The sequence below is a fragment of the Daphnia magna genome, linkage group LG5 (assembly GCF_020631705.1).
Source record: "Daphnia magna isolate NIES linkage group LG5, ASM2063170v1.1, whole genome shotgun sequence".
NCBI classification, from domain to species: Eukaryota; Metazoa; Arthropoda; class Branchiopoda; order Diplostraca; family Daphniidae; genus Daphnia; species Daphnia magna.
Genome location: NC_059186.1, coordinates 8,592,191 through 8,616,808, shown reverse-complemented (window position 1 = coordinate 8,616,808; position 24,618 = coordinate 8,592,191). Strand labels below are relative to the sequence as shown.

General features: G+C 43.1%; 3 protein-coding genes across 5 annotated transcripts; 2 read left to right on the top strand and 1 right to left on the bottom strand.

Moving 5' to 3' along the window:
- Window positions 1-42: 42 nt before the first annotated feature.
- On the top strand, window positions 43-3,792 carry LOC116922825 (major facilitator superfamily domain-containing protein 6). Its single transcript, XM_032929273.2, has 10 exons — window positions 43-256; window positions 352-474; window positions 543-1,197; window positions 1,287-1,377; window positions 1,485-1,530; window positions 1,609-1,866; window positions 1,948-2,092; window positions 2,162-2,313; window positions 2,397-2,564; window positions 2,659-3,792. Exons 1-10 carry the CDS (start codon window positions 139-141, stop codon window positions 2,769-2,771), a joined length of 1,869 nt encoding a protein of 622 aa, XP_032785164.2. The 5' UTR covers window positions 43-138; the 3' UTR covers window positions 2,772-3,792.
- LOC116922879 (protein Lilipod) lies at window positions 3,215-6,946 on the bottom strand. Of its 2 annotated transcripts, XM_032929340.2 has the most exons (6): window positions 6,781-6,946; window positions 4,481-4,581; window positions 4,282-4,393; window positions 4,042-4,209; window positions 3,784-3,974; window positions 3,215-3,703 (listed from the first exon to the last, which is right to left on the bottom strand). In XM_032929340.2, exons 1-6 carry the CDS (start codon window positions 6,802-6,804, stop codon window positions 3,325-3,327), a joined length of 975 nt encoding a protein of 324 aa, XP_032785231.2. In that variant the 5' UTR covers window positions 6,805-6,946; the 3' UTR covers window positions 3,215-3,324. The 2 variants fall into 2 exon arrangements, with proteins under 2 accessions (XP_032785231.2, XP_032785230.1); XM_032929339.2 differs by lacking the exons at window positions 3,215-3,703; window positions 3,784-3,974; window positions 4,042-4,209; window positions 4,282-4,393; window positions 4,481-4,581 and adding an exon at window positions 4,708-6,705 and having other exon boundaries at window positions 6,781-6,941.
- A 618-nt stretch (window positions 6,947-7,564) lies between these two features.
- On the top strand, window positions 7,565-23,353 carry LOC116922789 (glutamate receptor 1). 2 transcript variants are annotated; one of them, XM_032929209.2, is made up of 18 exons: window positions 7,565-8,359; window positions 8,534-8,668; window positions 9,280-9,441; window positions 12,164-12,291; window positions 12,365-12,494; window positions 16,677-16,930; window positions 19,397-19,561; window positions 19,625-19,825; window positions 19,897-20,007; window positions 20,090-20,203; window positions 20,280-20,400; window positions 20,469-20,563; window positions 21,348-21,766; window positions 21,950-22,148; window positions 22,219-22,463; window positions 22,533-22,779; window positions 22,835-22,906; window positions 22,982-23,353. In XM_032929209.2, exons 2-18 carry the CDS (start codon window positions 8,563-8,565, stop codon window positions 22,997-22,999), a joined length of 2,787 nt encoding a protein of 928 aa, XP_032785100.2. In that variant the 5' UTR covers window positions 7,565-8,359; window positions 8,534-8,562; the 3' UTR covers window positions 23,000-23,353. The 2 variants fall into 2 exon arrangements, with proteins under 2 accessions (XP_032785100.2, XP_032785101.2); XM_032929210.2 differs by lacking the exon at window positions 21,348-21,766 and adding an exon at window positions 20,796-21,154 and having other exon boundaries at window positions 7,566-8,359.
- The last annotated feature ends 1,265 nt before the right edge of the window (window positions 23,354-24,618 follow it).

The following is a 24,618-nucleotide window of genomic DNA, read 5'->3' as shown; positions in this document are numbered from 1 at the left end:
ATTCGAAAAAAATAAGAAGCCTATCATACGTGATCATAAACCACCCCGACGGACTGCACGATCGTTCAGTCGTTCGCCTGCATCTTACCGCCGTCCTCGTCGACGCGTAGACTCGGACACATCGCATTTTCGACGCCGATGCAAAAAATGGACGACGATTCAGAAGCCGTTTCGGAATGGAAGAAACTCAAGAAAACTCTGACTGTTAACAAGCCGCTCATTCCTCTCAAACTGACCATGTTGCTTTATTATGGCGGTAAAAACTTGAACTGAATTGTAGTATATAAGTCAAACGCTGCCCAATTCATTAACCTACCAATGCGGTTTCTTTTCAATTGGACGCGAGTGTAGCCTCGTCTCTCTATCTTCCATATTTGACCCTGCAAATGCAACAAGTCGGCCTCAATATCCAGGAAATCGCCATCATTTATTCAGTTTTACCTTTCGTCACTTGCATTATGCCACCATTAGCCGGTTCGTTCATTTACTTTTCCCCGAATATTCTTTTCTCAGAAAATCGAACTAATTACCACTTGATTTAGGCATGTTGGCTGACAAGTTCAATCGTTACAAACTGGTTTTAATCCTTTCCGTGTCTTTGGCCGTCCTTTTCCACACGCTTTTACTTCACGTGGATGCTCGAATTTCTCCCGAAAATTCCCCAGTGCGCAACGTCACGGAAATCCCAGCCTCAGTCTATTGCGGCAGAACAGGCGCCGTGCTCCGGTTGGGAAACGAAAGTTGTTCAACATCAACGACCGAAAAATGGCTCGGGTACTGGACGCCATCCGAGTGCCAGCCAGTGGCATGCACGAATTATCAGCACATGCGAATGCGTGTGTGCTCGCCTTCCGGCAATTGCACGCAAATTACAAACAAGTCGACATCTAAGCTCGAAGTGGAACTGGTTCTGGAGACGTTTCTGACTGATACCAAGGGCATTTCTGGCGAATGTACAGCTAGAATTCTTGGCCTACGAACGGATCAGACTCCACTTCCGTCGGCATTGCTGTGCAACTGCCTCATTCAGTGTCCTCTGACGTTAATGACATCGTCAACACCGAATCAAGAACCTATAGACGATGCGTTGTCTGATGAAATGAAAGAAACTGATCGTTTGAAACACAATCGCGGTTTTTGGATGTACTTCGTTTTGCGGATATTGGCCTCCAGTTCTTTGGCCACATCTTTCTCCATGTAATATTTAATGATCTGCCGTTGTAATGGCGACCTTCTGGTGCGATTTTGTAAGTACTTTCAATTAACGACTACATGAAATCGTGCAGGTTAGACGCCACGGCCATCACGATGGTAAAGAAAAACGACGGGGACCTTGGAAAACAACGGTTGTTTGGCGTCATTGGACAAGCCGTTTTTGTAAAGATTAACACTTTCTTTACTTAAAAACGTTCATTTTTATTTGCTGAGAACAGCGAAATTATATACGTAATTAACCAAAAAACAAAACGTTGCAATATTTTTAGGCCATGGTCGCCGGAATATTACTCGATTGGACAGTAGAATTGCAAGGTTCTCGTGCGATTACATTCATTACATGGTATCGCAAACGAACCGCGTTAAACAAGAATTTTAAACGTTTAATAATAGGTGACCCCGACTATTCAATTCTGTTCTACATCGCCGATGGCCTTTGCGTCTTGGTGGTCCTGCTGGTAAGCAGATTGGACGTTGACGTCGAACGTCTTGAAAGCGGCAATTTAATGTCTGGTGCAAAAAGACTCATCCGGTTAATCGACGTCGATTTCTTCATGTTGATGATGCTCCTTCTGGGCACCTGTTGGGGCTTTCTTGAATCCTTCCTATTCGTTTTTCTCATGGAGCTGAAAGCGAATAGCTACTTGTTAGGTATCAGTCGCACAATCTGTTAGCATGAGGTCACCTGTCACCGTTGACGTTCTACACAGACAACTATAAATCTATTACTAGGAATGACTGTTACCTTGGGCTGCGTCATTGGCGTTCCATTCCTCTACATATCAGACATGATTGTTCGCAAAATTGGCTCGGTGAACGTTTTTGTCGTCGCTTTCCTTATTTACTGCATTCGATTTTTCGGCTATTCGCTTATATGGTAATGACAGCGTCTGATGTTTCGTCGTTGTATTGTTCATTAATCAAGAACGTTGTGTTGTGACAAAAGGGATCCTTGGTTATGTCTTCCATTTGAAGCGCTGGAAGCCGTTACGGTCCATATGATGGCAGTGGCGAGTTCCATGTACTGCGTCGCGGCAGCACCTCCTGGACTATTGGCGACGCTCAACGGCGCTGTAGGCTCCGTTCATTATTCATTCGGTAAAGCAATTGATTTAAGGGCAATTTTGTCTGTCACTCCTTGTTCAAACTGTTTCAACGGCCTCACTTGTCGCTTGTAACAGGACGAGGACTTGGCAGTTTCATCGGCGGCATTTTGATGTCCAACTACGGCACCCGGAACACTTTCCAAATCTTTGGTACGGCCGCCGGTTTTTGTGGACTGACCTACTTCATCTTACACCGCTTCTATTTAGTGAAAATAGAGAGGCTTAGATTGCGCAGGAAATCGGGTAATCACGCTCACATTTTTCAAGGTTTTCAATAGTTTTTTTTTTGGTTTAATTTCATTTGTTTGCTTCTTTTTTTTTACAATGAACTGCGTAGAACGGATTGCCGAGGTTATTGCCAGCGGTGTAGAACCCGAGGACGAACCAGAAGAGGAAGAATTTATTATTCCGCCTGATAATCTTTTGGGCCGCCGCAAAAGTTGTTTCTAGTGCTCGAATGTCTTGTAATTAGTATAATCCTACCTGTTCTCCTTGTCAGCACCTGGCGTGCCGATTTCAGAAACAATCGTAGTCGACTTCCTTGAGTTTTTTTCTAAAACCTATTTCAGCTATGCCTCGATTCGTTGCCGTTCATTTTAGAACCTTGACACGCTCGTTGGCGACCTAGTCCCGGTGACTAGCGTTTTTTTTTTTATTCCCTCCTTTTTTTTAATAATTTGAATGAACAAAAAAATGTAATCGTAGCACCACCAGAAGAAAACAAAATTAATAGAAATTTCTATAGTAACACATCTGAACATGAAACAATTTCATCATTGAAAGTGAGTGGCAGCACTGACTTGATGGCGTCTCCATAATCCATTGTCTTACTACATTTGAATTGAATCCAAAATTCCTGCATTCAATAATTCATCGATTCCAGCAACACGACATAGGGTTTGGAGTGCGTGTATTTGAAAAACAAATCTTCAGAGATGTACAAATGCACACGAAACGAAATACGTCACATTCTTTTGAAAGTAAAGGCGTTTCATCGGGCGTATCAATTATCACTGTCTGAATGGCTAGATGAGTCTGAATAAGAACCGAGAAGACTTAAGCCTCCGAGAGACGGTTTCACGATGGGAGCAGGAGCTGAAGGAGCGGTCGAGGAAGTAGGAGCTGTAGATGTGCTAGTGCTGCTGCTGGTAGAAGCTGCGGCGGAATTGGGTTTGATTAGCGCCGTCTTGATTTTAACTAGCGGATTGAGTTTCTTATTTCTGGGCGCATTGTTTAAAGGAGCGGCTAGAAGATCGGTCGCTTTGATCGTCAGCATTTTGGCTTGTTTCTTTGGACGTTTGTCTTCGTCGCTCGACGATCCTCCGTCATCGACGAGCCTTTTGACGATCGTGCCATCTCCCGTTCGTTCGCCAAACACGGACCTGTAAACAACAATAATAACTATGTAAACAAACGTTGTAAACACGTGTCTGTAGACCAAACAGTGAAAAATAAAACGTACTTGATCAACTGTTCGTCTTCGATCTCCGCAGCGGCTGCAAGCGCCGCTTCCGACTGGCGCTCTTCGTCGTAGCGATGGAGCATGTCATCGAAATTGACGACCACCTTACGCTTGTTTAATTCTTTCAGCTCTTCTAACGTCTCTACCATTTCAATTTCACCTCGAGACGCTTTCGTACGGTTTTCCAGCAACTGTAAAACACAATCAAACAAAAGATGAGTTTGCGTCAAAGCAGATAACTCAGAATTTAAATCTCACTTTCATGGGGTTGGTTCGCTCCTCTTCTTTCTCGGCTTCCATCTCGCGGACGGCCTGTTCCTCGGCCAGCTTCAAAGCCATGAAATTACGAGTGGCACCCGCCTCTACAACGTAATCTGTGCTTTGGGGATCCGTTTTGAACGAAATCTCTGACAGACATCGAGTGCACTAGCATTTAAGTTAATTAAGTTTAGTTTTTCTTTGCCACCCGAAAAACTGAAAATGAAACATTTTGTTTACTTTGATGTAGAAGCGATAGATACGAATGCCCAAGTAATTTTCGTTTTCAACGTCTTCTTTCCGGGCGTTGAATTTTTTACCCTTGTAAATATATTCGCCGCACGTCTTGCACCTGAGATAAAATTAGAAAGGTTTAAAATTAGTGTCGGAGGATAGCTACTATTATTATTGGAAACGCTATTCGGCTGGGCTCAAATACTTCATGTTAAACGGCGCCATCAAGCGGACGGTAAACTGCCTGTTTTTAGATTGGCGAACGCGTGGAATCTTGGACGGATCGAAATCCGGAGGATAGTATTTCTGTCAGCACCGATCAAAAAATCAAAACAAACACACACAAAAAAAAAAAGGAAATTAAAACACAACATTTTTCATTTTTAACAGACATGCAGCAGCGATGTTAAACGAGCTTGATACGTTTCCCGATGTGATTTAAAATAACGCGTTTATTGCGCGGCAAGAGTTGTGTACACACGTTTCACGTAAAGACAAGAGAGAAAAAAAAAAAAAACTTCCGCTTCCAAGGGCCATCAACAGCAAAAACTGAAACTGATACGGACAAGTTAAACAAACAGGGGAAAATAAGTGATTTATCGTTTAATGTAATTGGAAACCAAGGTGCAGAATGTCAAGCCCCTCTGTCTCCGGGAAAAGAAGAAGAAGAAGACAAAAAGAAATGGTGTGGTGTGGGACCAGAAATGTGATGGGGAAAAAAAGGATTAGAAAAGTGAGACTAGATGCAACGGAGGAAACTAAAGTGAAATAAGGTAATGGATGTTTCATATCACGTATCTCTCGTTCTCGCGTTTTAATTGTCTAATCATTTGTTTGTCTGATTGCGGCAGACTTTCGGGCACCGACGGGGCTAAGCATACGATGGGGTTCGAGAGCACCTCGCTGCAGCGAAGCAGTGCAAGCCAGCTTGAGCCGGCGCCAAACCTCAAGCAGCAGCGAATTGGTGACTTTCTTGGCTAGACAGAGAGTAGCGGTGGCTGCGAAGATGACGTTGTAGAGCAGAACCAGGTAGAAATTGCCGAGCCATTCGATGCGTCCGTAGTTGCCCAATAGATCGAAATTACTGATGCCCAGAATACGCGACAGGACGGGTAATGCCGAGCTGAGTACCAAGACTAGTCCGCAATTGACTATAAGCTGGGTGAGCGGTGTATTCCTGGCCGTCGGTCGAATGCCCGACAGGAACGGCAACGTGTAGAGACCGACGGTGGAAGCCGCCAGCAGGTAGCCGATGAGAACCACTTCGATTACGGCACCGATCAAACCTAATTTCGACAGAGAACTCAAACCCAAAGGAAAATGCTCGCGGGTGGATAGAGGCAACGCCTTGATTCCCACTAGCAGCTGCAGAGTATTTTGTAGAACATTGAGCAATGCGGCCATGGTGAGTGCCAGCAACAGAACCATGGCCAGGGGATAGATGAGACGTCGTAGTACGGGCGATGATCGTCTCTGTTGATTCAACTTGAAACGCTGCGCTTCCAGAGCCACCAGTTTCGATTCGAGAACTTTGCGTGCTTGACGGCCTTGTCCGTTGAGTTGCTTTTCGGGAGACTTCATTTTAAGTCGCTCGCGAATGCACGATTCCTCAAAGAGGACAGCGTAGTACTCGTCGTTGACGTCCGACAGGAAATTGGGCCGGATAATGATTTGTCCGCACACTGTGAACAGCCGGGCAAAGCCAAGGGGTGTGCATAGCAGCAATAAAAGAACGCCGAGGAATGACAAACAGGAGTAGAGAAATGGCAAGTAGTTCCAGACGTTGAAGAAAAGTTCGACGGCAGATTGGCTCTTGTCGATCAACGCGCACAAAATGAATGCCATGCCCAGAACAAGGATGGCCAGCATCAGCTGAATCAGACAGGCTTCGTAGACCCTGCCCATGAGTCCCTGCTGGCCACCGATGCCCTCAGCTTCGCTGAAGAAGTATGCAAACGGCAGAAGGATGAAGATGGATAAGTTGGAAAATAGAAAGACATGGTTCCACAGGCCACTAATTAGAGATGAATTGAGCCACTTCACATAGTAACTATTGGGGTAAAGTAACAGAATTTCGTTGCTAAGAATAGAGATGGGCAACAGGAGAGCCGCTCCAACAGCTACAGTTAGCGCAAAGGTGCACATCCCCAAGCTGACTCTATGAACAGTTGCTTCACCATTGTCTGGGTCCAGTTTATCTTCTTGTTTCTCCTTGTGCAGATACGTTCTCAAAACAAGGTAACTGGCAACATAGAGGATGCCAAAGAGAAGCAAGAAAATGATGTACTCTCGGACAGTGGAGTGGAATGCCTGCTCCTCGGGATCAGCTTCTTCTTCCATGTTAAATTGTCAGGAAGAAACCAATTTTCAACAAGCCTCATCGTATGCTTTTTACAAACGTCGCCGCGCCGCCATGACACATGGAAACAACTGAATAAATCCCACTCATATCAGGGCTCTGTAACATCGCTGCATGTAAATTAATGGAAATGGAATGATACTTACATTCAAAACTTTTCGTTCAGACATTTTTCTTCAGTCAGGTCAGTGTTATGCCCAGGTAGTTAAATAGAAGTTTGGGCCGACGTTTAAGACAACGGAATGTACTGTTCTACGCAACTCGAGAGGAAGGAGCGTCACTCAAAAAAACCTTGTTGAAACGTCTGCTGTGAAAATGTGCGACTCTTGCGTCACCTATTGGTTAAATATTTAACTTCCTAATCTTATTCCACCCATCCATCCTTCCGGCTGCAATGGGCGGAACACCTGAACCCTAGCATTCTTCATCACCACATAAAAAACTACAAAACAAAATAAGTAAATAAAAAAAATTTTGTTACAAAGGAAGTCAATAATATGAAGTTATCAGGGCTTATTCTAAAGGCACCCGAGTCGATTAGAATATTAAACGAGGCAGCTGAAGCATGAAAACAGAAACCCAAGCGCTTAGCGGATGCAAATCTCCCTCAAAGTTCTCTCGGATGAATAATCGGGTTATGCCCTCGCAGTTGCAGCCTCACGAACTGTTCCAACCCTCTCCCGACGTTTCTTGACGTCTATGTATATGTATGTTGATGCTCCCCTCTGTCTAAGCCTTTATGTCGCTTGGCATTCGGATATACGTTGACGGCCTTTTTCTTCTTTAAAAGAGAAAAAAAAAGAGGAAAAAATAATAGACCAATTACAGATGCTGTAAGTTGCAAAGAAAAGCACCGATAGAAAAGAGCCAATGGCAGGAGACGTTTCTCGAAACAGAAATAGCAGAAGACTTTTCTCGAAACTGTAAAACGTGCTCTGTAATCTCCAACTGATTTTTACTTATCAAATAGATTTACATACAGTAAAAGAACAGAGCAAAAAGAAAAAAGGTCGATGAACTTTCAATTTCGATGGAATGGAAGGGCTCCTTCTATTTCACTTATTCTAATTCCTCCAGCTGTCAAAACTGGATGCTGTCGATGGGCCCCGGCTGTTTCAGACGGTCCTCGAACTGCCTTCATTTCTCCATAAGTCCATGGGCGCCTTTATTTTACAAGACGCTTTCGATTCAGAGCACAAGCCTTTCGTGACAGTTTGACAAGGCCGAGATTTCAAAGAAAGACGTCTACTTTTTGTGTGTTCCTCACATGGTATTCATGGTTCAATATGAATTGAACATTGGCTAACAGGCCTCAAGAATTTACGACTAATGTCAAGCTGCTCATTGTACGATGGTCGAAATGATGCAACTTCTCCTAAGAAAAGGACAGTCGTCAAAATGACGTCCCAATTTTGTTTAGGGCAGAAAACAACAAACACGAGCTTATGTTCTGTTTTTTTACATGAAAAAGGAACATCGTCCCTCGCCACATTTTCAGCGGCTCCTGTTTCTTGTGCGCATAGCCTCTGCGTCGTTGCTAGACTGCATCCGGCAACTCATTCTCTCCAGCCACCACCATCACGCCAAGTCTTTCACGCTTTTGAGTGTTTAGACTACTAGAGATGCTCTAACGACGAGCTTTAGTTCGTCGACCACAGCTCCCGACGTCGCACACGACGACCGGGCTCGGAGCCAATCCTCATCGTATCGATTCCGGACACAAGCGTAAGAGAACAGTCTTTTTCATTTGATTCTCTGCTTTATATTCTTTCTGTGTCAGGTTGATGTGTTGTAACTTGTTGATTGTTTTTCTTTTATCCCGTGTTTTCCTCCCCATGTTGTTTTATTACCTATTGTTTGTAACTGATGCCCTATTTTTATCTGTTATCTCCCCATCAGTCTGCGGCGAGACTTTGGCAATAAAAAGGATGGCGTCGACCAAAGGATCGACCACGTTCTTCCTTCTGGTCAGTCTATTGACCATTATTCAACGTCCTCATTTGAAATGCGGAGCCCAGGAAGTGATTCCCATCGGTAAGCCAGTTCTACGATTTAGTTTTCCAGTTCTTGTTGAAGTGCGATATCTCACTCCTTTGATCAATGTTTCATTTTTGGCCCCCATTTTTTTTTTTAGGTATATTTATGGGGATTGGCTGCGAATTGCTTTGAAATTTGTGGGGTGGGTTAGATCTGACGACAGAAACAATTCTTTATTTCTGCTCTATTCTTTTCTACTGTCACGAGTATACTTCAATTCTCGTTCGCAACCTACTATTATATTCATTTTCGTGTAAGATGGATGTGATCCGAACATGAAAAGACTGCCACGACGTTTGCCATTCATCGTGTTTTTCTGAAGCTACCCCTTCGTAGCATTTCACTTGTTATCCCACTGGGTCCTTAACTGAAATTTTAAATTCATTGTGAATTGATAGCATAATAATGGGTTTCCCCTTTTGTAGCCCTAGTAGTTGACAACCAGTAAAGGGTTGATTGGCCGAGCTCACGTTGTTTACAGACCCGTTTTCGCATATCGGCGTTCAATTTTTATTCCTTGGAAAACTGACCATCTTCATTGATGTTTCTTTGTCGTCTAACTATCCACTGAATGAAATAAAAATCTCGTGTTTTTCAACATTTATTAGGAGCTATCTTTGAAGTGGGAACGGATGAAATGCAGGCTGCCTTCCGGCACGCCGTGGCTCAGTTCAACCGGATGAACGAGAGTGCCAACGGACGTCGATACGAGCTCCAGGCGTTCGTCGATATCATCAGCACGGCCGATACGGTCAAACTCTCCCGACTGAGTAAGTCATTTTTCACTTCCATTATACCTAGTCTATTATAAACTGATAAGCCTTGATAAGACCTATGATGCGATACGTATTGTGTCTGATTGATCCTAAAAAATTGCCAGACGATTTGAAACAGCAAAAAAAAAAGGTTGGCGACGCTTTTTAGTTTGAGATTCAATGACGCGTCGATAAGCCCCCGATCCCCAAACTTTTCCCGCAAGCTCCTTCCGTAAATACTTTCGAATTTCCCACAGTCCTAAGAGCTCAGGTACCAAATCAAAAACCAGCGTAAAGCGTAAATAAATCGATAGGTGATGTATCTGCATAATTACGTATCACACGCACGGCGTAAGGTACACGCATTCATTCTGCTCGTTGGTGAGGAAGGCTAACAAAAAATCAGCGATGAAAAGATTGTGTGAACTACACGCTTTAAGGGTGTAGGCAAAAGACAGAAGGACATGTCTATGTGTGTTCTACATGTTCAACCATAGAAATATCGGAGCAGGGACGTGATGTTCGTTTCGTCTCTTCTCCTTTTGGCCGTCGGTAGCCACTTGACTAACCGACAGAATCGATCGAATATCCATCGAGATCGTCGTCTCTGCTGCGTTCCAAACGCCTAGTCGTTATTTGATTTGTTTTTTTTTTTTTTACCGCCGTGATTTGAATTAGAATTCATAAACAGTCAATGCATTCAACTCTTTAAGGCTGTTTAAGTCAAGTTCTATCGTTCCAGCAAACCCACCATTTCGCGTCCTTCCACCTAGATATTGTTGGTCTTGTTTGTTTTTTTACGGATGCAATCAAGTAGCAAAGAAGAGTAAAGCAAACCATAACCGTGATGTATACGCGTGCCTTATTTCGAACGCCATAAGCCGTCCGCCGTTGCCATGTCTCCGTAGCCGGGGTCGCATTCAATGTCGTCTTTAAAAAATAAAAAATAAATCTTATAAAAGAAACACGGGGACGTCGTCGTCGGAAGCTTTATGTCCTTAATGGGAACAAAGAATAATAGAAGCCCGAGCAGACAACGACTACGCTGTTTAGTCCGAGTGTATAGCGCAAGCGAGTGGTATAAAAAGGAGATGATTTTTTCTTATTAAGAGTCGGTCACGTCAAGTCACCTAATCCCTCCGGCCCTCTTTTTTGTTTTTGGAGAGCTTCTGATCCTGCTTCCGGGGACTCGGAAGAGATTCAACATCCTACGTGTGATATCGAATTTTGAAAAGAACCGACTATGTGAGCGGACGATTTTTGGAATGCGCCGTTGGATTGCGTGGAAAGAAACGAAGAATATCCTAGAGAGCCATTGGTGTCGTACGTGAGGGGTGTCAGGGAATGGAAGAAAAAGCGAAAGTTTCACAGATCCTACCAAAATCCTCATCTTTACTGATAGTAACTTTGAATAAGACGTGATGGCTTACTTTTGGCATTAACCTTTATTGGATTAGTTAGACCATTTAATGGCGGTCACCTTCATAATCTTAAAAAAATCAATTTTTCAAGGACTGTTTCCCTTTCTTTTGAATTTCACAATGTCGCATTAGAGTTGGCTTATTCATAATTGATTTCGGTTCTCTCTTTCCCCCGCCACAGTTGCTAAGAATAGAGGGCGAGTGCATCTAGAAGAAAAGGATTATTTGAAGCTCTTCCCAAAAGGGACTTTATCCCTTCGTGAAAAGTTTCTGTTTCCTTGAATATACTCGTATATGTAAGTAGAGGTCTGCGTGATTATTGCAGTTGGTCTAGCTTGAAAAACCGATACGACCGTACACACAGTAAACCAAATGAAGTGAATCTTTTTCTTTTTCTGATTCTCGAGCAACAGACAACGGGAGTCATCAATCGAAATCAATCGTTCAATAGCGGATCATTGAACCGCGGTAAGCTCTTATTCTCCGTTAGTTCACTCGGTCGAAAGAAAAATGGGACGAAGAAAAAGGTTTATATTCTACGACTCGACCGTGCTCGAATCCCCCCGTTTTTATTTTGGCTTGTGCCCTTTTTCGTACAAAAGAGTTAAACAGAAACGGAAATGGCAATGACAAAAAGAGGCTATGCTAAAAGGCCTTTTGTGCGCTTCGTTTGTACAAAAAAAAAGAAAGACGTGACACTCTGAGAAGAGTAGCACGACGAACAACGAAACTCAAATGTTAGAATAAAAGAACGGAACGCAACAAAAGAAACAATTCTATACGTCTATATAGAGCAGCTGGGAAAAGGCTCAAATCGGGGTTTTGAAAAAACCTACTCGAAGTGTCTAAATTCAATGATTAAATGTACATGACCAAGAGGCAACATCAAGATGGAAAAGGAACATTGACACTCGAACACGACCATACAAAACCACGCAAAACTTGTGTGTAATTTTTCTTCGCTCTCGTTTCTATGAAAGATATCGAGTTTGGCTAAAGTTGGTGGCCACCCGGGCGTTGTGTGCATATCATGCTGTTATAGACGGAACAAACAAGAGTAGCTACGATAGAAAGCATCTCATCCGAGCGAGCGGATGCGCTTGGCTTTTTTCTCTCTTATTCTATTCAAGCGCAATCCTTTTCTTGTTTTGTTGGAATGGCAACGCGGTCGTCAATAATCTTGTGTTCTTGCAGCTATTGTTTACTCTCCTTTCTTGTTTGTCACGAGCTGCCATAGTTGGCAACAATGCAAAAGACTATTGTACCCGAAAATGAAACTAATGTAATCACATCTTCTTGATTTTTGATTTTTTCAGTTTGCACGCAGCTGTCGAGGGGCATCTTCGCCATCCTGGGCGTCGTCAGCGCTGATTCGTTCAGCACCATTCACTCTTACACGAACACGTACCACATGCCCTTCTTCAGTCCTTGGTTTCCCGAAAAGGTACAAATTCATAATTATTTTTTGTTTTGATGTTTGTTTTTTAAGGGAAATGTTCTGTTTTTTTAACGGACAGGTTCCTGTACCGACTTCGGGTCTGATGGACTACGCCCTTAGCCTAAGACCCGAGTATCACCAAGCCATCCTGGATGTTATCGCTTACTACGGATGGAAGAATATTATTTACATCTACGATTCTCACGACGGTAAGCTCATTTTTTTATTTTATTTCGCGCTTCTTCCCAATGGCGACGAAAAACAGTCTGTCAAAACATCGTCGTCGCAACCGTGTTTGCCTTTCCGTAGAGAGAGAGAGAGCAGCTTATTATTTATTTACAGGCTTTCCTTTTATTTCAGTCTACACGAAGAAAGAACGAAAGGGAATTCGAGATGGGGCCTCGGAAAAAGGGCCAACATCTAACATCATTTTCCACGAATCTCCGGTTCCCTCCCTTTCCCTTCCTATGTAACACGTCTTCAGGATTCCGCCTCTCGGTATATATAGACGTTACAAAGCAAACAGTGTCGACAAAGACAAGCAGCGTCAACTTTCTCTTTTTCTATTATTAATCGGAGGAAACAGCAGATGAGAAACAGCCGGTCTTTTACACGTACACACACGAGAAAAATCAAACGCAGAAAACAAAACAAAAAAGAATTTCTTTTCTTATACGTAATAAAGAAAAGGGGGGTCGTCTAGGCAGTAAGCTCTTCTTGTCAAAAGAGACGGCGTTGTCATGACAATCCAATCGACTCTGGCAGATACAAGTCTTCGACTGCTGGCTCCTGGTCGTGCTGGGCGAGATGCGGAGCGTAGCGCATCAGTCAAGTCTCTCGACTGCGACTAATTCGATTTGAACCCATCAGCTCCCGTCTTTCAGGCCATTCCTTGTCGGTAGAGGGTCTACAGCAAAGAGCTCTAGTATATACAACCATTCTACCGTTTCCCTTTCGGCATCGCTCTTGTTTTTCTTTGTTGATTAAAAACAAGAGAGAATTGGGGGTACTACTGTGACGATAAGAACATTGCGGTCGGCTGCACAGAAGCGATGAGGTCACAAAGTAAAACAGAAAAAAAACTTGGAAACCACGCCCTATTATGTAGACACTTCAAACAAGACGCAAAGCCACTCCTTTTTTCACAAGACAACCAACGCTTGATTACACGTTGAATCCTTTAATCCTTTCTCGGATGTCTTTTGATCTCTTGCCTATGTAGACATAACCTTCCCCCCTTTTTTTCTAAATAGGCGCGCGGTGTTCGTTGAGCCAATTGAAATTTTGTTCATCGTCACATTGACCCAGCTTACATTTTCTAGATTGATTGGTATATCTTGTACATATTTGAGTTTTTTCTTTGTTATTCCCCGATAGATCAATCCGCGGTCTAAACCTACCCAAAATACTTGGAGCTCTTCGTCGTCTTTTGAATCGATTGTGATGGGGCTTTGCGGTACGGGGGGGGGGATGTTACATACAGTTGCGTATACATAATGAGCTGCTTTACAAAGGCGATACATGTTCTTGTATTCTCCAATGTCTATTGCGATGTACAGAGGGTGGGCTAATAGGATTGAATGGGACGGCTCGGTTTAACACATCCTATTTTGAAGCACAAGAATGGAAATGCCGAATACTACTAAAGAAACAATTGCGGGTCTTTTATAACCACCAGTCCACTGCGCCTTTTGATTGGACGGCTTTTACAGCCTATTTTGCATTTAATAAGCACGCCGACTTATTTTGAAGAAAAAGAATTTCGTTATGAATTTCAAAATGGAAATTTTCAAGACCTTCGATCGCAAATTTATGAATACAGTCTCGACAGGTCGATACGTATCATAATTATACCGGGAAGAAAACTTGGAAACAAGAAGAAGTTGCAAGAGTGGGCAGAAAGTTCCAGATGTAGACTCAAAACTGATGCATATAATGCCGAGCTAGAGAATAGAAGGCGATGTTCAGCCATCCGTTTCAACTTTGCTGCTTCTTTATCAGTAAAACGTAGAGTTTTGTAGGCCTCGTTTTTTCTTTATTCTTTTTATTATTCTTCTTTTTATTGTTTATCTGTTTTCGGGTCGTTGTGTTTGTGTATACGTAATGTTTCGCACTCGACTGCACACTACAATATCGGGCCGTTTCAAATTTTCAGCAACGCGTGTCAGGAAGTGGGTCCTTGCATGTCCGTTCTCTTTCAGCTTGGACTTTCAATAGCTGCCCAAAAAAGCAACGAACAAAATTCCCAATTCCTTTTTATTGCATCGAATGGGGCAAAGCTTTTCTATTGGTCATGCAGGACAAAGTCGCCCAACACTCATTTGATTCAATCGCCATCGATGCTGTTACATGCAAGTGCTTTGAACGCAGCTTTCGACGACGGCCGAAATGTTAATAGCCATCCTTTATGTCTAACCCATAAGGTCCCCCTCACATCTGCTATACATCGACGCAAAAGTTCTAAACGCGGCTCTTCTAATATAAAATTCAGTCACACGCAGGCTTGTTAAGAAAGAAACTATTTTTCTTTTCTTCCATCGTAAAATGACAATTTTTTTCGGGAGGGGTTTGGGCATTCATTTCGTTCAAGGGAAGAGAGTCTTTGACACCAATACTTTAAAGCCATACGTATATGGTGGAATGTTTTCAAGTTTTGATATGCGTGTGCGGGATCGATAAGTAGAGTACACGTGCCCCTTTTTTTTAAGTAGAAAAAAACGCTACTGGTGAATCTAAAAAGAAAAGAAGATTGAGTCTACCAGGATGAAAGTGAAAAGCCCCGTTTTGATGGAATTCGGTTAAACAGTGGTGGCTCTGTCGTTGGCGTACATCACTCGGCTTGTTATGGAAGGATGTACATTAGAAAATTCCTTAAATCGTCATTATTGCAGCCATCGAATTGCGCTTGGATGAACTCCAGTTGCTACTTACATTTCTTTTTAATTTTAACTCTCGGTTTTTTGTTGTTGTTGAAAAATGCCAAAGTCGTGGCAACTATAACGAACCACATGAAAGGGAATAATGTTTAGATTTGCGAAGACATATACAAGAGTGGGGCCATCTCGTTATCGATCGCTCCTTCAGTGGCCAAATCGATACGAAATTGAAGCGCAACATCTGTTTCTCATTCCATTCCTCCGATCTCTTGCCATTTTTGTTGTTTGTTTCTAAATATAGCATCGATATCGAAATCGTAGACAACTATTTCTCTAACCAAAACAAACAACGATTTTTCCCGGTTATTGTTTAGCCGGGTGACCATTCGCCCACATCTTCTTACGTATTGATTTTTGTTTCACGTAGCTTTTCGCCTTAAATAAAACCGGAGCGTAAGAGGTACGTGTGCTGTAACCAATAAATATGTTGACGTTAATGAAGGCCCCCCGAACTTGGGAGGGGGATTTAACGCGCATGTCTTGTCCTAGTCATTGCCAAGAGTTTGTGCTCGTACCAAATTAATGAGACTCTCGCATCTAGTGCGCATAACTACCGCAAGAGATTTATATCTGTCCAGGGGGGGATAGCATCGGCCAGAATTCCAGTGATTCATAAGCCTCTCCTCAACGTTCACGTCTTTTATTTCTCATTTTGTATTAGATAATATAGACCGATATCTGATATAATTGAATAGACGTTGGCAACTTTGTCTCTTTATTCTCTTGGGCAGCCGATGACGTTTGGTGGTAGCCAAAAAAAGAAAATGGAGAGTGGACCCAAGTGTCCATCGAGTCACGTACCACCTCTTCTGTATTTATTTCCCGAGTGCCTACTCATCTCATTAGATATGGACTACTATTTTACTACACTCTTTTTTTCGGGCCAAACAGCTATATTTAACTCCGTCTTTTGTCATTTGTTATCTATCAGCCCCATTGTCCCGTAGTCTGATCAAACACTCGCCATTAAAAAGGACTTTGGATTATCGGGAGAAAAGCGTCTTTGTACTTAAGCGAGCGTTACGTGCGTCAGACGATCACGACACGCATCGGCAATAGAAAATTGGCTGGAAATCCAATTTTTGATGACGCTGTTCGAGTACACACATCCCCCCCCATCCGTATTTGTACTCTATATACAGTGGCTATATAGCCACGAGCTTGTTATACGTAAGCATTCATTGTATCTACGTCTATAATAGTTTATAGAGCGACGGAAGATGTAGCCGGTAATCCGATGAAACGAAAGAATCAGTGGTATCATTAAAAGCGAATCGACATCATCATCTGGCCGTTCCATCCAACAGTCCAGTAATGGCGATAATAATGACTGATCACACAGAATATCCATTTTTGTTTTTTCCTATTAACTATTTAAATCATTGCGAAGCCTCTAGAAGCTGAAATGATTTTCGTTCTGTTTTTTTTTTTTTACTGGTTCTGTGAACATGTCAGGTTTACTGCGACTGCAAGAGCTCTACCAACGCATCAAGCCAGGAAGCAACAATATCTTGATTGAAATGGTCCGTCGAGTGGAGAATTCCCGGGAAGCTATCCAGTTTCTGCAGACATTAGAATCGATCGACAGGTACGGTCGCAAGTTCGTCGTTCTCGATTGCAGCGCTTCGTTGGCTTCGGAAATCATCATCCAGCACGTCAAAGACGTCCACCTGGGCCGTCGCAACTATCACTACCTGCTCAGCGGATTGGTGAGACGTTTAATCTTATTTTTTAAATGCATGAATATCATTAGTTAAAGCTAATTGAAACGATAAAAACGGCACTCTGTCCGTAGCAAAGGGAAATTTGATAAGAAACAAAAGACACAAAAGCGAGCAATAAAAAAAGAAGAAGAAAAGGAATCTTTTATTGTTCACACTTGAGGGGAGTCAGTGATCGTAGAAAACAGACGAGGCGTGTACGTGTGTCTATATTCTATACGTAATGTAATGCATCCGCTTCATCGGCACCATAGCCCCGGAATCGTATATATATATGGGGGAGGGGACAGCAAACACAACGGGTCTGGTGCTGTTCCTGATGGTTGCATTCTATATTGCTCGAAGAAAGCCAACGAGTTATTATTCGTCCCTCCCTTTTCTTTTTTTCTTCTTTCGTACCCGAAATCTCGGTCGTACGCGACGCGGGATGGCGGGATCGATGCCGGACTTGCGTCCACATCCTCCACTTTTAAAAGTAGAAAAGATAAAAGAAAAGCCTCGCAGGTCTGGATATAGATATAGCGCAAAACTCCAAAGAGGTAGCCATCGCTTCCAGCCTATCACCACCATCATCTGTATAGATTGGCGGAGGGCAAGAATTTCATTACAACAGCCAATGTAGACGTCTATAGCTCACACACACACACACACACACAAAAAGGGGGGGGGGGTTTGATTTTTCTTGTTGCCTTGCAGCTCTGATGTGACGAAGAAAAGGGTATAGATCATCAATTGCTATGTTTATGCGGGTGTGTGGTTGGATCCGCACATTTATTCCGTGGCTCCTCTACCTACCTCTATTGTGTAGTTATCAAGCCGTTAACGCGTTATGAGGGCCATTGGAACCCTGGCTGTGAATGGCCTTTGGCCCCGGTCGAATGAGTAATAGCATTGCACGTCATTTCAGCGGATATTATAGAGCGCGTTCCAAAAAAAAAAAAAAATGAATATATATCCAATTCCTTATACTATGTGTGTAGTTCTCTTCTATTTTTAACAACTATAACCTTTTGAAAAAGAATAGACAGATATGATGGCTTTGAATCCGCTTGAGCGCGCTCCGTTCGGCCGGCATCTCGCTTCCGGCGGAATTGCTATACTTTATACACAGTGTGTGTGTGTGGACGACGGACCCTATGGCGAAAGACTGAAAAAAAGAAGGGCGGAAGAAGCGTGATTAGTTTTCTCTAGAAGAAAATTCCATTTTCGTTTGGGAAATGGGAAAGAGAGAGTGAAAACAAGAAAATGGGATCTAGCATCGCTGGATAACAAATGGATAACAAAGCAAACACAGCGGGGGAGTATCGTCACTGGTAGAAAACGGGGGTGACCGAGAATTGATTTCCATATTTCGTCGGGTGCATAAAGTGGCAAGTAAGAAGGCCATAAAACACCGCTAGGCAAACAGAAAAAAAAAGAAAAAAGAGGATGCTGGATTTGACAGGAGAGAATAACGAAACCGTTTCCCCCCTTTTGTTTTCTTTATTGTTTTTATTTAACGAAAAAGAAAAGCAAAGTTTCTATTTACAGTCCCGTCTTTTTTCTTTTCAAAGTTCCCATTCCAGGTTAGAAGAGGCTTCGTCTCACGGAGCTTCCTAGATCAATAAATCCTGGCGCAACAACCTCCTTCCCTATTTGATTTTTTTTTTTTATAATCTCAAGACCATATTTCTCTTTCCAACCCGCTGCTTGTACATCAAATGGGAATCTATCCCCTCCCCCTTTTTTTTAATGCTCCTTCAACCGTTTGAATAGCCACACCTGTTAGTCATCCAACAGGATTTCTTTTCATAAATACGAGAGACATTTGAAAACGCAGGTGAACTCACGTTTCACCTGTGTCGTAAGGTATCGACTCTTTGTCGGAAAAGGGAGCTGTTGGCAACGCAAATTGATGCCGAGCCATGTAATGAGAATGTGGACTAAATGATTCGATGATAAACAGCTATTTCAAGCCCTTTAGTGAGAGCGATGACGTCGTTAAAATGATGGATATAGGAGGCAAATTGGTCGGATAATGTACCGTCTTTCCGCGAATATTGGTGTTGGATTTCGTCTACATCCTGTTGAGTTTTTGTTTTGTTTCTTTCTAAAACAAAATATGCCGTTCTCTGGTTCGTCAATTCCGCTTTCGTATCGATCAATGACCACCATTCGCTTTCATGGGCGGCTTCGTAAACGGCTAGATAATGAGATTAATCCTATCCGCTCTTACCAAAAGTTTTTAAAAACCATCTTTTTTTTTGTTGCTATCTTTTTATGGTACACAATGTCCACCGAAGAAGAAGATGTCGTCTAGCAGCTTGTTGTAGTCTACCATAGAAACGTCTTCATTTTTAATGATCCATTTATCTCCAACAGCATGACGCTAATGTCCTTTCCCGTCGCATTCTTAAACAACAACAACAACAACAAAAAATCGGTTCTTTTCTTTTATCGCATGTCGTCCTCAAGGTGATGGATGATCGTTGGGACGAACGCGTTAAAGAATACGGTGCGATTAACATCACCGGATTCAGAATCATCGATACGGAGCGACCCACTGTCCAGCAGTTTTTCCGCACATGGGAGGCCCTGGATCCAGCCATCTATCCTGGAGCTGGCAAACCATTTATTCCAGTTAAATCAAATATATAGCAAACGAAATTCATACGTCAAATTGTGTTCATTTCTTCCCCGCAGGCACAGGCCGCCCTGGTGTACGATGCCGTCACTTTAGTGGCAGACACTTTCAATCGGATGTTGAAAAAGAAGCCGGATACGTTTCGCTCTTATCTGCAACGCAATAAAGGCGATTCGCTGTCTAACGCATCCAGGGCTCTCAACTGCTCCCGCAACGCCGTCTGGGAGCAAGGCGACCGTATTGCGAAATTTGCTCGCAAAGTAAGTCGAATATAATCGCGCAGAGTTCTCTAGACGTGTGCACATCATGTTGGATGGTTATCTCTGTTCAGCAATCGGATCTGGAAGGATTGACGGGAAGTTTGCGATTCGGAGAAGACGGAAGAAGAGAAAATTTTACCCTCAGCGTCGTTGAAATGACCGTCAACAGCGACATTGTCAAAGTAAAGTTACGACAGACTCGCGATCAATCTGGTCGTTGATAACGCAACGGCCATTTTGATTTGATTTTTTTCTTTTCTTCAGATTGGACAATGGTCGGAGCAAACGAGATTCCAAATGGTTCCGGCCAAGTACGTTCGACTACCGGCCACACCGGAATTCGAGAAAAATCGAACTTACATTGTCACGACGTACATGGTAACCTTTTGGACTATTGCCATCTCGGGAATAAAAACAATAAAAACAAACAATAAATCTTTGATAATCAATCCAGGAGGAGCCGTACATGATGATGCGCAAGACGGAAGGCGGTGAGGAATTCACTGGAAATGATCAATTCGAAGGCTACTGTAAAGACATGATGGATCTAATTGCCGCTAAACTCGGCATTAATTGTACGTTACCTTTTCTCTTTCATTTAAAAAATATTCACGCAAAGCCATTAATCTTAACAAACAAACAGATGAGTTACGTAAAGTCAAGGATCACAGATACGGTAACGAAAATCCTAACGTCACCGGCGGATGGGACGGTATCATCGGCGAGCTGATCCGTCGGGTAAGTCAATCGACTTTTTACCAACTTTTCTGATAGATTTATGCATGTGTGCTCTTGCAAGGGATTGTGATTACACAAGAGAGATTGTATGTAAACGGTAGACGATGGCGGCGTTGTCATGTCGTGCGCAATAATTTGTTTTGAATCCCCCCCCCCCACCCGTGATCTGCTAAATTTACAACTGTCGTCGTTACGCAACAAAATATTTCAAAAACAAACCAATGCTGCCCAGGAAACGGAAGTTGCCCTGGGAGCCATCACCATCACAAGCGCTAGGGAACGGGTGGTGGATTTCAGCGCCCCGTTCATGGAACTAGGCATCAGTATTATGATCAAGAAACCGATGAAACAAAAGCCCGGCTTTCTTTCCTTCATGTCGCCCCTGGCAACTGAAGTCTGGGCAGCCGTGGGCGCCATTTTCCTGGCCGTTTCTCTCGTCCTGTTCTCTGTCCACCGATGGTCGAAATCCGGCTGGAGGACCATCCGTCGTTCGACATCCGTCAAGCAATACGTCAACGATTTCACGCTGGGAAACTCCCTCTGGTTCACGCTCGGATCGCTGCTCAGGGCAGGCAACGTCACTGTGCCCAGGTATTCCATCATGGGAAAATGTTGTTTTTTAAACTATATTTCCTACCCTCCAACGATCGAGGTACTTGAATCAGCTAAACGCCGCCATCGATCCAACAACAATCTCTTTTGTTGTTGTTTTCCCTTTCATGAGCTTAATTATAAATTCGGTGGGAATTAATGGAATGGAAACAAAAACACCTTCCCTGGGCAGGAAGCTGACATGGCGGTGGCGGCGCTAACGATCAATTCTGGCCGCGAGCGTATGGTTGATTTTAGCAAGCCTTTCATGGACCTTGGCATTAGCATCATGATCAAGAAACCGGTTAAAAAATTCCCGGGAGTCTTCAGTTTCATGGATCCGCTCTCCAAGGAAGTCTGGATGTGTATGACGTTCGCTTACCTGGGCGTTTCCATCGTCCTGTTTGTCGTCAGCCGATTCGGCGGCGCTGAATGGAAAATCGAAGATTCTCACGTGGCTTTCACGCCCATCGCCGAGACGTTAAACGCAGACGTCGACCCCCAATCGTCGGAGAATTCTTCGCAAATGTTGACCAATCATTTCTCCGTAAAAAATTCGCTGTGGTTTGCCCTGGGCGCGTTTATGCAACAAGGCAGTGACATCTCTCCTAGGTAAATCCCAGTTCATTAAAGCACAGCACAATCATTTACATACCGTGGCCGTTCAATAGCAAGTACCTCGATCGGTGGCTGATTTCTGTTGTTGTTGTTGTTGTTGTTGTCGTTTCCCTTTTTCTGAGTTAGCAAATAGACATCGTCCTCGCACGTTTTCACTTTTGGCCTTTGTGTTTTTAGATCAATATCGGGAAGAATGGTAGGCGCCGTCTGGTGGTTCTTTACGTTGATTCTCATCTCTTCGTACACGGCCAACTTGGCCGCTTTCTTAACGGTCGAACGAATGGTGACGCCCATCAACTCGGCAGAAGATTTGGCTCGTCAGACGCAAGTCGAGTACGGAACCCTCAATTCCGGCACGACACTCGACTTCTTCAAAGTAAAAACTTCTTTCCCGTCTTTCTAAATGGAACTAAATACGTTTTTATTACTTTACCCGCATCGTGCAGAATTCAAAGTTCGCCGTCTACAGCCGCATGTGGGAATTTATGAACTCTAGGAAGCACGTCTTTGTACGCACTTATGACGAAGGTATCCGTCGTGTTCGCCAATCCAAAGGCAAATACGCTCTGCTCATCGAGAGCCCCAAGAACGACTACGTGAACGAACGCCATCCGTGCGACACGATGAAAGTCGGCCGTAATTTTGACACCAAGGGTTTCGGGGTGGCTACTCCGCTCGGTTCACCTTTGAGGTATTACAACACTTGACATTTTAAAGAGGAAAACATTAATGAATCACTCGATTTTTCCGTTTGGTGAAGAGAGCAAATTAATTTGGCGGTTCTGTCGCTGAAAGAAAGCGATGATTTGGCTCGTTTGACTAACAAATGGTGGTACGATCGAGGTGAATGCGCCAATGCGGACAAACAGGAAACAACACAGAACGAGCTGTCGTTGAGTAACGTGGCCGGGATCTTCTACATCCTTATCGGTGGGCTCGTACTCGCACTGGCCGTCGCTTTCTTTGAATTCCTTTACTGGTCTCGAGTCGACGCTAAAAAGAATAAAGTAATATTCAATTAATACTCATTAAATGATACATTGAACATTTTTCTTTTGATAGATTTCATTAACAGAAGCCATGAAAGCCAAAGCTCGAATTTCTATTACCGGTGAATTCACCCACCTCCATCACGTAAGTTTGTCGATTTAATCTTAATTCACAATTTGCATAATAGAACGCTGCTGAATATTTTCTTATTTAATGCAGAATTCGACAGTATCGTGAATGACAGGTTTCTGATGTTGAACTGCACGTGAACGATTCACACCAGGGTATTTTAATGATCTCCTTTTTTTTTCTTCACTACTTTCGAGACATTTTTTTTTTTTTTTTTTAATGGAAGCAATGGAAATTCCAGAGAGAAATATTTGTGTTGGATGACCGGTGGTGTATTGAAAGTTTGTTCAATCGTAAGCTATTTGATATCGTTTCCATCCATGAAAATCCGCTTATTAAAAACAAGTGGCATATGATGTTACGTGAAATTCCCTATCCGTTTTCCGTTCTTTGTTTAAGTATTCAATGTTTTGTGTCATGAATCTTGTTGGACAAAAAAAAATACATTGTGTTTACATATGGCACAGATGTGAGATGTTTTTTTATTCATGGTGCTACTAAAAAAATAAAATCTTTATTATTAATGCGGTTGCTAAACATAAAATTAAATGAATGAATACTGTCATTGTTTAGATTCGAACCCGTGGAGCCAGCATGGCAGCCCAGGACTATACCACAGCGCTATACTTCACATGGAATAACTTGATATGAGCTGCTTATTTCAACAGGTGACACAAAAAGGAAAATTTTGTTGAGATGTGCGGTCCTGGCACAATGGTTATAGCCCTCGCCTTGTATTCTGTCACTCCGTGTTCGATTCCCGCCACCTCCAATTCCAAGCCCCTATATGTGTATGTCATCATTCAAGATTCATCTTCATCGCAACGGATTACGCAAAATTCAGCATCTTCATCGCATCGGTCATCGCATCGGATTACGCAAGTTTCAGCATCTTCGTCGCATTGAATTACGCAACATCATCTACACTTGACAACGCTGGATATGCCTCCAGGAGCCATGCCTTCAGGCTCAATAGCTAAAAAACACACGTAGGCACTACTAACCACACTACAAAAAACAATACTACACGTATGACACCTACACAACAACTTGACACGTATACAGACGTTTCCATCTCGATCTGTAGTACTGTTCACTACACGACTACACGTTAAAGATCGAAACCGCTAACTTAGGTAGAGAATTGGTAGCTCGTAGGTTGTTGGTTAATCTTCCACCTCCAACAAGGTGGGGTAGGCAGCTAATAATCGAGCCATGACCCTCTTCAATACCCGCAAATTTTTTTTCAGTCCACTCTGTTTCCTCCTTACTATGTCTAACACCAGTAGGGCTAACAGGTTTCCGATGTGTGCATGTCTGCCTGCTCTATAAACGCCCCCTCTGTCGACACAGATATCATTAAGGTAGATGTGTCAGTACGCTTGCCACGTTGCTTCAAATTGAAACTGAAACCTTCAAGCCTGAGCTGAAGCTGACAGTGTCTTCACATTGTTCCATTCGTGAACAAAAGGAACACTATCCGTGGAGTTAAACGTGTGCTGGTGAACTTGGATTGCTGTTGATTATCATTCGAGACGTTAAGTATTGCTTCATTCGTTTGGTCTTTCTGATGATGATGCGTGAGAAAAAAGATGCAGAACACCTCTCACGAATTCCCGGTCACGTTCGCTTAGATGAGCAGAGTTTCGTTTACGGTAGACCAACGCATCTTACTATAATATCCAATTACGGGGCCATTACTAACTGAATTTCTATTTCCTAACTGA